Source organism: Centruroides sculpturatus, unplaced genomic scaffold (assembly GCF_000671375.1).
Source record: "Centruroides sculpturatus isolate CEXI.00-Female unplaced genomic scaffold, Cexi_2.0 scaffold479, whole genome shotgun sequence".
In the NCBI taxonomy this organism is placed as follows: Eukaryota; Metazoa; Arthropoda; class Arachnida; order Scorpiones; family Buthidae; genus Centruroides; species Centruroides sculpturatus.
In genome coordinates, this window is record NW_019384896.1 from 22,570 (window position 1) to 36,985 (window position 14,416).

At 33.0% G+C, this 14,416-nt stretch overlaps 2 protein-coding genes and 1 pseudogene across 2 annotated transcripts; 1 reads left to right on the forward strand and 2 right to left on the reverse strand.

Annotated features, from left to right (window-relative positions):
• Positions 1-4,952: 4,952 nt before the first annotated feature.
• LOC111631385 (tRNA-dihydrouridine(20) synthase [NAD(P)+]-like) lies at positions 4,953-7,040 on the forward strand. Its single transcript, XM_023375618.1, has one exon. The coding sequence runs from the start codon at positions 5,098-5,100 to the stop codon at positions 6,442-6,444; it is 1,347 nt and encodes a 448-aa protein (XP_023231386.1). The 5' UTR covers positions 4,953-5,097; the 3' UTR covers positions 6,445-7,040.
• A 789-nt stretch (positions 7,041-7,829) lies between these two features.
• LOC111631393 lies at positions 7,830-10,676 on the reverse strand (annotated as a pseudogene).
• Positions 10,677-12,371: 1,695 nt separating this feature from the next.
• On the reverse strand, positions 12,372-13,042 carry LOC111631377 (KICSTOR complex protein kaptin-like). Its single transcript, XM_023375606.1, has one exon. The coding sequence runs from the start codon at positions 12,984-12,986 to the stop codon at positions 12,372-12,374; it is 615 nt and encodes a 204-aa protein (XP_023231374.1). The 5' UTR covers positions 12,987-13,042.
• Between the last annotated feature and the right edge of the window lie 1,374 nt (positions 13,043-14,416).

A 14,416-nucleotide genomic window follows, 5' to 3' on the forward strand; every position in this document is an offset into this window, starting at 1 on the left:
GATCAGGCCGAGAGATTTTGTAAAAATATACACATTAATCAATGCATTTTTAAATGACGTCGCCTACTTTGGACGTTTCCAAAGTTATTCGACATCAAGTAATATTTGCTAAGTAAACAGATAAACAATTCACGAAAGCAAGCGCAGTACATTTACGTTATTAAAAAACGCCAACAGGAAAGTGAAAATGTTGCTTCATCAGGAAGTCGAATGATATCTATCGGTCACGAAATTAAAGACTTATGAGAGATAGAATTCAAATTTAAACAATTTCTATTTAATATAATTTCAGGTAAACTACTTAATTATCCTACACAACTATATATAAGTAATAAATGACTAAAAATGCGAATGCTTCTAATATTAAACAGAAAATAATAATAGAAAAGTCGTACAAGTTAAACTTCTATTGTTTTCTTCGAAACGTATGTTGATTGATAAATGAGAAAAACTTCGATCGTTATTACCGATAAGTAAATTAATAAATATTTTACTTTTCCGGCTGTTATATACAACAGAGAGAAAGTATGGCAGTCTGTCGAAAAATAACCCCCAAAGATTTTTACATTTTTTGAATCGTGACACCTTGAATCGTCGAGAAGTGCAAAATGTATGTTTTTTATTTCTGTATGTATGCATATTAGTGTGTGTGGAAGACACAGCATTGTTTACCCTGTTTACAGGTGAATAACTCCCATTTTTTGTCAAAAATTTCTGAAATTTTGCAAGGATGTATATTTATTAGGGGATTGGTGCTGTTAAGTTTCGGGTGTTAAAGTTCGAAAGAATTGGAAGACAACAGGGGTCGTGCGTATTTCCGGTCGGGTCGAAGTTAAAGACTATTTCTATTGTCATCAGGATTTACAATTTTTAATAAAACCCATCGCTACCGTCAAAATTAACCCTTTTGCCATTTTATATTTTTAACTATGATAACAGATCGCACCACCAGATGTTGCCGGGAAAGTTAAGCAACTCGTTGCTGGATTTTTAATCTCCGAGAACACGATAACCGTTTTTTTAAATGTATTTCTTTTTTATTGACGATCTATTTTAAAGCTATATATTACGTCAAAAATTGGGACTATAACCACACTAACTCGTGGCATTTAAACGTTTACATCATCATACATAAAATTTGTTTAACTATTTTTTATTGGCATAATTAATACGAATGTACTACTTACAAAGGTAGAAACAAATGTAGAAAAATGACAGAACAGATTCAAAAGGAAAACAAAGCATAACAAATTACGATTTATATAACAAATTTATGGATATATTCGCTATATTACAGATTTTTTTTTTTTTGTTTTCCCCCACAATACAAAGATAATAGTTATAAAATACCTACACATTATACAATCGTTTCATATATAAAAGAATAATGTGGCACGAACGGGAAAACCTCGCGGCGCAACCATATTTTTTTTTTTTTATTTTTTTGGCAGTCGACGAGGTTGGGAAGTTCAACAAAAAAATCGATAAAATATACTTTTTAAGCTCGAACCAAGTGACAACATAAATCGATTTACGACACTACTCTTCTCTTCTTTACACAACTAAACATATACTTATAATACAAACAGTAAAAAATATAAATTCTACTCTTCTTACAGATAAATTCGATAATGAAGAAACAACACGAAAATATTCCTAGAAAATTCTGATTAATTATCAATAGCGGTTTTCTAATAAATTTAACTTTGAGTATTATTTTTAACATTTTTTTTTTTATGAGTTAAAATTTTCTGAGTAAATCACTCTTTGGCACTTTGTGATTTATTACAATATTCATCTGGGATCGTCGTCTTCGTTTCATAGTGAAAAGTAGGAAATGGAGTCTCTTGCATTTATAAAGTACGATTTGTACAGATATAATTGGGCTATTGGTAACAAAATGCTTGCCAATTAAGCAGATTTTATAAATATTTACACACTAAAATTGCACAGTATTAGAGTTTGCCACAAAAAAATTACTTCTATTCTTTATTTGGTTTTCTTCAACTGTAGATGGGATATGAGGTAAGAAAAAATTTAACTGAATCAGTATTTATTTAATTTCCTTTAAAGATCTTTGCCCACTTTTCAAATCAAGTTTTTGAGCTGTAGTTAAAAAAACTAACTAAAATTCAAATAAAACAATAATAAAAAAATCTGTCTTCAAAACACTGAGCTGGCCAATTGCATTTTTTATGGGAAATTTAAAATTTATATGGCACTAGGTTAAAATTATAAAAAAAAAACTTATTTTCAACAGTAAACGCACGTAACAAATTAGTTGTACATATATTAAACAAATATTAAATATATGTACAAAAGTATGTGTAAATTATTAATTAAATCAACTGTCACAGGAATGTGAAAAAATTTTAACTTTCAAAAAGCATATTATATTAATCAAAATATAAAATATTTTATAACAAGTTAAGTATAAACTGCTTTCATTAACAGAAGACAAATGGTACAATATATGGAAAAATTATTAATTTAGGAATGTGGAAATCATATATTGGGAAAGACAGATTTTTACATTAGAAATAGCTAAAAGTAGATTACATCTAATTAAAAACAATTTATGTTTAGTAATTTATTATTCTACTTCAGAATTCAGTACTTAAAAACATTAAAAGCAATTCAAAATAAAAGGGAAGCATTTATTTTAGAGCCGTTATTACTGGCTGGTTGAAGTTATCTTCTTTAGATAATGTTTATGAAATGAAATTTTTGTTAAGCAGGCAGTGTCAGAACATGATTAAGGCACATCACCTATTTTGACAAAATAGATAATTAAAGAGGAGGTAGTGTAGTTATAAACTGGGAAAAATTTGTGTAGGTGTGTTGTTATTTAAATATATACTCCTTAATATATACTGACACTTCTACTTAGAAAACAAGCAATTTTAATGCAACTAATACTTAATTTTTAGAATTAAATAGTCAAAAGAATTCACATACTCTTAAATAATAACTGGCTTTATTCTGAAAACGGATATTGCATTTTATTCTCGATTGAAATTACAAAATGCAATTTCCATTTTATAAAGTAATAAATTTTTTATGGATTATTATCTAAAATAACTAAATATACTTTTCACAATATCCATGGCAATTAAAATTTTATAGCATCTATAACTTTTTTTATTTCTTAATTTACAAAGATGATATTATGCAGTCTAAATGTTTATGAACAAACATTTATTATTGTTATTAGTGTGAAGAGTAAATTTAGTTAATTATTATGGATAAATAATAATCTTACCATCTATTCTCTAAAATATTGGGAACTTGTAAATAAAAATACTTGAAAAATAAAAACTTAAGGCTATTCATATCTATATATATATATTTATATACACACACGTATATACTTATTAACAAATTACTAAATGTAATATATGAATATATTGTCTCTCTAATTTTAAACTATCAACTGTTCAGATCTAATTAAAAAAAACCTCCTACAAAAGCCAAATAACTTATTTAGGCATTAGGATATAAAAATGTATGTAATCACAAATACCAATAATTACTGTCTTTCCTGCTGATAATCTTAGCTCAATAATTATACCAATTCAACTCTTTGTATCTTCGTGTTCTGTCCCTGGATTCTGATACATGCTTAGAAAATTTTGTTTGACAAACTATTTGTTTTCTTCAGTTAAATTAATAACTGCCTGCAGTAATATTTGTACTTAGTGTTGTTGCAGCAGGCAATAAATATCATAAAAAGTTTCGGGCCAAAAATATGATATTTTTGTTGGAAACTTGTATAATATTCTTTACACTGGTTAGCAATAAGTACTGTTGTATATATATATTGGAGTTTTGAACATGTTTTTCACAACAAATATTCAGTTGTTCAATCCTTGAGTCAGGATTAGTGGGAAGATTATTTCTGTAGGAAGCAGCTGCCATTTTATCAGATGAGGCAGTATAAAGGCAGCACATTTTGTCTCCATAGACTGATTATATTCCAACAGTCTTTAATTCTGAATCAGACTATTTTGATGTGATGAATGCTTTGTAATTTGGAGAGAGTTTTCTTCAATCGTAATGCCGTCAGACGTACAGCTGGATTCTGATGCCAACATTCATGCATCAGTTTGCTATAAATTGCTAATATCTGAAATAATAATAATGATGATGAAATAAAAAATTATATTCCAATAATAATATTCTTAATATTTAAATAAATTATAAGTTTAATNTTATATTGTGTCATGTCTTTTCTATACACTTATGAATTAGCAGTCACATAAGCTGGGAATTTATTGAAATGACATTAAAAATGTTTTTACTCGTTCAAGTCGGCTCCTCCCAAGATTAAATCTTGAGTGCGACACAGGTATTGAGCAAGCATTTGTGCGTATCCGAGGCCCTTAACTGCTTGCTAATCGTTATAAAAGATGATGTTGGTTTCAAGATTACAAGAAAAATCTGTTTTTTCTTTCTTTCTTTTATTTATTTACAGTATTTATTGTTTTGTAGTAATATGGTAATAGTGTTGTGGACGATTTTTATAAAGATATGAAATTTGTACTTTCGGTAACGGATGGTGTTTTGTATGGGCAAAGCGCGACTTTGTGGTGCAGTATCCTCAAAATAGCTCGAATACGCCAAAAAAAAAAAAAAAAAAAAACATATATTCGTAACCAGCGCAAAAACTGTGCAAGAAGTAATTATCTCAGTTTTTGACCGATGTATATAGTCTAAAGTCAACACAGGTTTTCACAAAGTACAAGGGTATCTCCTTATTACAAACAAAGCAAAATATAATGGCGGCGCGCCGGCCTCGTACACCCTGGCACGATTACAACGCCGATTTATATTTATTCTTTAACAAATTGAAACGTTTAAAAATTATTTATATTTTCAATATTACGTATTAATTTAAATTTATAATCGATTATTATTTTATAAAATCGATTTTTGTTACATAAATTATTTGTTTTGTAAAATGACACCAGGTGGAAAATGATGCAATGTAGAAGAATGAGTCGTAGCGATGTTGTGTTGTACGGAAAACTTTTCTTTGACCGTGTTAACGAAGGTGTAGTCAAATGAAAATTAGTAGGCGTGTAAAAATCTTACAGAATGAAAGAGGTAGTTGTAGATTACAGTAATAAACTGATTATGGCTCCTATGGTTCGCATAGGAACCCTTCCCACGCGGCTCCTAGCGCTTGAGTATGGAGCTGATTTAGTTTATAGCGAAGAGTTGATCGATTATCGGATGCTTAGATGTAAAAGAATAGAAAATGCTATATTGGATACTGTTGATTTTGTAGACGAAGATCAAAATGTGGTTTTCAGGACATGTAAAAAGGAAAGGGAAAGAATTATACTGCAGATTGGTACTTGTGATCCAGAAAGATGTCTCCGTGTGGCCAAAATGGTTGAAAAAGATGTTGCTGGCATAGATATTAACATGGGATGTCCAAAAGAATTTTCCCTGAAAGGTGGAATGGGAGCCGCTCTGTTAACTCAACCGGAGAAGATAAACCAGATTTTGACTACTCTGGTGAAAGAGCTGTCGTGTCCGATAACCTGTAAGATCAGAGTTTTAGATACCGTGGAAGACACCGTCGAATTGGCCAAACTGATAGAAAGTACGGGAGTGTCCGCTTTGGCCGTTCACGGCAGGACGAAAGAAGAACGTCCCCAGCACCGCAATCGAAATCACTTTATCAAAGCCGTCGTCCGGTCCGTCGACGTCCCCGTGATAGCCAACGGCGGTTCGGGCGAAATTACTTGTTACGAAGACGTCGAGAGATTTAGAACGGAGACCGGGGCGAGTTCGGTCATGCTCGCCCGCCAGGTGGAAAAAAATTGTTCTATATTCCGTAAAGACGGTCTGTTACCGTTGGATGTTGTTATTAGGTCGTATTTAAAATTTGCAATAGATTATAATAATAATACGACAAACACGAAATATTGTATTCAGCAAATGTTAGGTTCTCTTCAGGATACGCCGTGCGGCAGAGCGTTATTGAATGCTCAACTTATGAAAGATATCTGTGATCTCTGGAATATGGGTGATTATTACGTTAAAAAACAGGACGACTTTAAAACAATTTCGATGAATTTGAAAAGACTACATGCGGATTGTAACTTTGGCTTGCATCTCAAGAGACGTAAATTAGAAAATAACGAAATTTGGGAAACCGATGCAAAATTCATTAAAAGTGTCTTTGGAAAGGCCGACTTACCGAAAACTGTTTTGTGTAATTGGACCAGAAAAAATAATATTAAACAACCAAATTATCAAACGTTTCAAATAGAGAAAAGTTTTAAATCCATTGTTACTGTCAATAATAAAATGTATTCTAGCAGTTGTTTGGAGAAAAATAAGAGAATGGCTGAACAAGGTGCTGCATTAGTTGCACTCATTGGACTAGAAATCATTAATAATGAGCAAATAAAATTATTATTAAATTCTTGAATAGATTTTATTAAAATTAGTTTTTCATCATTCAGACTGATGAAGATATACAGTACATAAAATGTTTTGTAATATGGCTTTGGCATTATGAATTTGATATTTTGCATCTATTATATAAATGTATAATAGTTTTGATTGTTATATGAAATATAAATATGCTTACAGTTAAGTATAATTTGTGTAAATTCATTTATATAAATTATTCTAATTATAATAAATAGCTTTACATTTTGAAATTAAAAGCAATTTATATTTTAAAATAGTGAATTTAAATCAAAATTGTAATTTTATTGAATAATTTGCACTTTTAACAGTGGGTGAAGTTTAAGGAATTCTAATATTTCAACCCAGTTAATGGTCTATCTTAAAGCACAGACAGTTGAAATTGGAATAAATTCCACTTTCAACTGTGCTTGAAGATGGCCCATTAACTGGGTTGAAGTGTTGGCATTCCTTAAACTTTACCCACTGTTAAAGGTGCATTGATTAATTCAGCAAAGGAATTATAATGGCTAGTTAATCCTTATTGCCATTTTATTGTGTTATGTATGTATATATACCTGTAGTATAATTATATAAATTGCATATTGATCAAAAATTTAAAAGATTTAATCATGATATAAATTTCTTTAAAATTTTCCCATATAATTTTAAAACAATTTATAGTTCACATATCTAAGTTTTTAACATTATAAACATTATAATGTTGATAGAATATTTGAATATTTTATGACAACAATCAGATTATATTTGTGTAATATGAGAGATCATATTGGTTTAAATTTGAACTTGAGAACATTGAATTTGTTTTTCTAATGTAATTCAAGTTTGTTTTCAGAAACAATTTATGGAACATATTTATTTGCATATGTATGATGTAAAATCAATACTTACATTGGTAGGGAATAAAGTTTTGTTTTTTCTGAACAGAGCAGTCCTTTCTTAAGATAATCCTTGTTAAAATTGTGGTGCATGAAGCAAATTCATTAGTTATCTAAGTATATTTTATCAAAAACATCTTGTTATCAATATATAATGATTAATGTTGCAATATATATGCTATTATTTCATATAAAGTAATATTTCTTAAAAATTATGTAAACAAACTTATTTGAAAACATTTTTAAATGCTCTTAACTATTTCTAATTTGTCTTATTGGATGACTATGCTATCAGATATGTTTTTGCAGCATAATCTTTATAAACAATCCAGTTATGAAATGGATATATTTACATGTCAACTTAACATCAATTTATTTTTGTATATGTAAATAATATAATGAAGTATAAACTCAAAATCATACCAAATTTATATTTTTCATTTCATTTCCAAACTTGAGCATTTTAATAATGTATACAAATTCAGAATTTTAAAGAATTCTTGTTTCTTTGATTCTGAAAAATCATTAAATATTCTGAAAATATGGTGTGATTCAAAAGGTCAGACAAACTAAAGGTAAGTTGGGAATACAAAAACATTTTTTTTACCTAGGAACACAAACACCACCCAGAGTTGATAGAAGTACAAGAAAAATAACATAGAAAGGGATACACAAAGTATACATATTAGAACACAGGAACATACGGCTGCAAGTGCCAGCAATGTAATAATGGCTACCTTTAAAGCTTGTCTAAGACCTTTTGAATCACCCTGTAAATGAAAATTAGTTTTAACTCCTAAATTTCATGTTCCTTCTAATAATACTTTCAATATTAATGAAAAGATAACAGAAAATGAACTTTTAATATTAAATAACTTTTTAATCTAAAACATTAATAAAATATTATGTAGCTAATGTCGCACGTTCTTCAAAAAAAGACTGCATTCTTTTTATACATAACTGAAGTGCCTTTTGAAGATCGTGTTGCATAATATGTACACCTTTTGTGGATAATACTAATATTTCTTTAATGCCATCTCCTATAATATCCACATATGCAATAGATAATATTGGATAAGGGAAAGAGTGATTCCATTGAAAGACATATTCCGAATTAATCCATTTATAACAAAGTAGTTCTTGTCCGTACGTACCGATAAGAATTTCATTGTTTCCATCCATATCTACATCCGCAACACAAACCGTGGTCACACAATCAAAGCAATCACTAGTGGGTAAAGGAAACTGACGATCGAGACCGTCGGAGAGTACGTCTTTATAAACAACAGATAATTCTAACGTGCCACCCACCGCAAGGTGAACGCCGGGAAGAACTCGGTCCGCTTCGGAGGTTTCTTCCCTTCTCAAAAAGGTCGGCAATTTTACGTCCGTCTCGTCCGTAAACAGACGTACCACGGATACGGGAAGATCGTGTTTGACGACGTAAGACGATTCCAGTTTCGCATAATCCGAAATAAGAGCGACCACGTTAACGCCGACCAAACCTTCCTGAGTTCCGTACGCCGAAACTCTTCTATTTTGCAGATGCACGAAATCCATCCATTGCACGATGCCGGACAAATTATCAAATTCGGGAAAGAGATTCGGAGGCTCTTCGCAGAAACACTGGTGCGACTTATCCTCTTTATATACGTGAACTTTGCAATCTCCGCCGCTCAGAAGCCACACAATTTCTTCATTATTTTCTGTTATAACTTTAACATGCGTAAGATGATAGGGAATAAAATTGAGTGTCAAACTAAAGCACCCCTGAGCAATGTTATCTAAATTGCATTCGGTAACCGGTTGCCATTCGGAATATATATTGAAGAAAGTGCTGACGGGTGCAGAAGAATCGAATTGTTCTCCTAACTTGACGAAAGTGATTCCTACTAAGAAATCGTGATTCTCAGTCGATTTATTGAACGCATCGATAGAAATTATTTCTGCTCCTCCCGGAATATACGTAAACTGTACTTCTGTGGTAGAAGGGATTGTAGACACTTCGTTTTTCGTATATTCTATGCAATATACTTTTCTTTTTCGAGATGCAATTAATACTTTACTTAATCCGTCCGAAGTAGTTAGAGTCGTTAATCCGTAAATATTGCTTTGGGACGTTAATCCGGAAAAATGAAATTCGTTCATATTTACATTCGGTGATATCGAACACACACAAACTCCTCCATCGACGGCTTACTACAGCGCCAACAAACGTCATTTATGAAACTTCGGTCAGAAAAAGTATCAAACACAAAATTTAATTTTATAATTTTATATTTATTATTATAACATTGCGATAATTAATATATGCCAAAAATATTATTTCTTTTTTAAAACTCTTTCCGCTGTGAACACTAAGAGGGCCTCTTTGTAGCAAGCCCATTATGGGTTCGGCCAGGCCCACAATGAGGCCTCCGGAGCCCGACATATCCGGACGGACCACTCCCCGAAAAATTCTTGGGGATTTTTCGACCCGTGCGGATTCGATCCCGGATCTCCCAGAGCGGTAGGCTGCCATTTTGAACGCTCGGCCATCCGGCCGTCAACTACGCTGCTATTTTTCCCAAATTATCACGAGCTTTTGGAGACAAAAAAGCGATGCTATCCGGACAAAATTGAAATCGCCGAATTCCCTGAAGAAATAGAATTGCAGTCACTGCTTGACCATACTATACGACGCTTAGTGTTGGTACAGTACAGTCGGAAGTGTTACAACAGGCGCCTGTAGGCATAGACATTCTTCCAACGTTTGTACCACAAAAAAATGGAAAAAAAAACCGGCCGGATATTGAGGGATCAGGTAAAGATTATATAAACACTTACATTTAAAACCGTTTGACAAAGCGGAGCGGTTCCGTTCAGGTTTGGTTTTAATTTTATTCGTATACGGCAACGCGACACATGGGCGATCTGCCGAGGGAAATTCCCGGGAGGTCTTTTATGGAAAACTGGACCTCATTTAGGTATTACAAACGTGAAGAAAATGTGAAAAACTCCACGTGGCCAAGTGGGAACCCAAGACCAACTATCAGCGTTCGGTAGTTTTATCCACTCGTTACTGGTGGGTGTCGGTTCCGTTCAGACAGGTACCGGTACAGACAAGGTGCTTTCGACATTCTTCGCTAGAACGTTGTCTGAAACGATACGTGCCCGAGGTTCTGAACCTGTTGGAACAAACACGAACGGAGACGGCTGGATAGTCTGAATCACACTCGGACTTTTGAGTAGCAATCTCATCTGAGACGCGACAGTATTATAAAATGATGAAATAAGTAATGAATTCCGAAAGTCTTTCTTGAGCGAAGTTTTTATTTTTCCCATTAGAACACTGAAATCATACTCACACATTCTAAAATACAGGAAAAACTTTTCTTCGGAGAAAATTTCGTTTTCTCTGAAAAAGGTTCGATATTCTATGTGCATTTTTTCTTTAACATTTTATGACTACCATAACAGATGACGTTTCTCTTTATCACCTTCATCCAATAGTAACACTATTATTGTCCTACTCAAAAAGCGCCTTTCCATTTTTGGTCTTTTCCTTGTTAGTCTATATTGTAAATTCTCTGTCGGAATTACCGCATTACGTAGAAAATAATTCTAATTGAAAAATATGTCTTCACATTTCGTCCTTAACACACCTGGGAAACAGTTGTGCGTTATTCCTTGGGCAAAAAGGACAATTGCCTGGGGTCTCAAACCAATGTTATATATATTAAAAAAAATATTTTCCTCAAAACACTTTTTTTTTCGCCCCTTTAGACGAATCACACGACGTCATTTTTACTTTCCTGGCTGTTAACAGAGGGAAAGTATGGCGAAAGGTCGAGGAAGATAAAGGAGGTCGTGTGTATCTCCAGTAGGGTCAGACTTAACGATTTTACTTGTTAGCATTTACAATGTGTTTTATATATATATATATATATATATATAACCTATCCCTATCCTCAAAATTAACCCTTTTGCCATTTTATATTTTTAACTATGATAACAGATCGCACCACCAGATGTTGCCGGGAAAGTTAAGCAACTCGTTGCTGGATTTTTAATCTCCGAGAACACGATAACCGTTTTTTTAAATGTATTTCTTTTTTATTGACGATCTATTTTAAAGCTATATATTACGTCAAAAATTGGGACTATAACCACACTAACTCGTGGCATTTAAACGTTTACATCATCATACATAAAATTTGTTTAACTATTTTTTATTGGCATAATTAATACGAATGTACTACTTACAAAGGTAGAAACAAATGTAGAAAAATGACAGAACAGATTCAAAAGGAAAACAAAGCATAACAAATTACGATTTATATAACAAATTTATGGATATATTCGCTATATTACAGATTTTTTTTTTTTGTTTTCCCCCACAATACAAAGATAATAGTTATAAAATACCTACACATTATACAATCGTTTCATATATAAAAGAATAATGTGGCACGAACGGGAAAACCTCGCGGCGCAACCATATTTTTTTTTTTTTATTTTTTTGGCAGTCGACGAGGTTGGGAAGTTCAACAAAAAAATCGATAAAATATACTTTTTAAGCTCGAACCAAGTGACAACATAAATCGATTTACGACACTACTCTTCTCTTCTTTACACAACTAAACATATACTTATAATACAAACAGTAAAAAATATAAATTCTACTCTTCTTACAGATAAATTCGATAATGAAGAAACAACACGAAAATATTCCTAGAAAATTCTGATTAATTATCAATAGCGGTTTTCTAATAAATTTAACTTTGAGTATTATTTTTAACATTTTTTTTTTTATGAGTTAAAATTTTCTGAGTAAATCACTCTTTGGCACTTTGTGATTTATTACAATATTCATCTGGGATCGTCGTCTTCGTTTCATAGTGAAAAGTAGGAAATGGAGTCTCTTGCATTTATAAAGTACGATTTGTACAGATATAATTGGGCTATTGGTAACAAAATGCTTGCCAATTAAGCAGATTTTATAAATATTTACACACTAAAATTGCACAGTATTAGAGTTTGCCACAAAAAAATTACTTCTATTCTTTATTTGGTTTTCTTCAACTGATCCATCCATTGCACGATGCCGGACAAATTATCAAATTCGGGAAAGAGATTCGGAGGCTCTTCGCAGAAACACTGGTGCGACTTATCCTCTTTATATACGTGAACTTTGCAATCTCCGCCGCTCAGAAGCCACACAATTTCTTCATTATTTTCTGTTATAACTTTAACATGCGTAAGATGATAGGGAATAAAATTGAGTGTCAAACTAAAGCACCCCTGAGCAATGTTATCTAAATTGCATTCGGTAACCGGTTGCCATTCGGAATATATATTGAAGAAAGTGCTGACGGGTGCAGAAGAATCGAATTGTTCTCCTAACTTGACGAAAGTGATTCCTACTAAGAAATCGTGATTCTCAGTCGATTTATTGAACGCATCGATAGAAATTATTTCTGCTCCTCCCGGAATATACGTAAACTGTACTTCTGTGGTAGAAGGGATTGTAGACACTTCGTTTTTCGTATATTCTATGCAATATACTTTTCTTTTTCGAGATGCAATTAATACTTTACTTAATCCGTCCGAAGTAGTTAGAGTCGTTAATCCGTAAATATTGCTTTGGGACGTTAATCCGGAAAAATGAAATTCGTTCATATTTACATTCGGTGATATCGAACACACACAAACTCCTCCATCGACGGCTTACTACAGCGCCAACAAACGTCATTTATGAAACTTCGGTCAGAAAAAGTATCAAACACAAAATTTAATTTTATAATTTTATATTTATTATTATAACATTGCGATAATTAATATATGCCAAAAATATTATTTCTTTTTTAAAACTCTTTCCGCTGTGAACACTAAGAGGGCCTCTTTGTAGCAAGCCCATTATGGGTTCGGCCAGGCCCACAATGAGGCCTCCGGAGCCCGACATATCCGGACGGACCACTCCCCGAAAAATTCTTGGGGATTTTTCGACCCGTGCGGATTCGATCCCGGATCTCCCAGAGCGGTAGGCTGCCATTTTGAACGCTCGGCCATCCGGCCGTCAACTACGCTGCTATTTTTCCCAAATTATCACGAGCTTTTGGAGACAAAAAAGCGATGCTATCCGGACAAAATTGAAATCGCCGAATTCCCTGAAGAAATAGAATTGCAGTCACTGCTTGACCATACTATACGACGCTTAGTGTTGGTACAGTACAGTCGGAAGTGTTACAACAGGCGCCTGTAGGCATAGACATTCTTCCAACGTTTGTACCACAAAAAAATGGAAAAAAAAACCGGCCGGATATTGAGGGATCAGGTAAAGATTATATAAACACTTACATTTAAAACCGTTTGACAAAGCGGAGCGGTTCCGTTCAGGTTTGGTTTTAATTTTATTCGTATACGGCAACGCGACACATGGGCGATCTGCCGAGGGAAATTCCCGGGAGGTCTTTTATGGAAAACTGGACCTCATTTAGGTATTACAAACGTGAAGAAAATGTGAAAAACTCCACGTGGCCAAGTGGGAACCCAAGACCAACTATCAGCGTTCGGTAGTTTTATCCACTCGTTACTGGTGGGTGTCGGTTCCGTTCAGACAGGTACCGGTACAGACAAGGTGCTTTCGACATTCTTCGCTAGAACGTTGTCTGAAACGATACGTGCCCGAGGTTCTGAACCTGTTGGAACAAACACGAACGGAGACGGCTGGATAGTCTGAATCACACTCGGACTTTTGAGTAGCAATCTCATCTGAGACGCGACAGTATTATAAAATGATGAAATAAGTAATGAATTCCGAAAGTCTTTCTTGAGCGAAGTTTTTATTTTTCCCATTAGAACACTGAAATCATACTCACACATTCTAAAATACAGGAAAAACTTTTCTTCGGAGAAAATTTCGTTTTCTCTGAAAAAGGTTCGATATTCTATGTGCATTTTTTCTTTAACATTTTATGACTACCATAACAGATGACGTTTCTCTTTATCACCTTCATCCAATAGTAACACTATTATTGTCCTACTCAAAAAGCGCCTTTCCATTTTTGGTCTTTTCCTTGTTAGTCTATATTGTAAATTCTCTGTCGGAA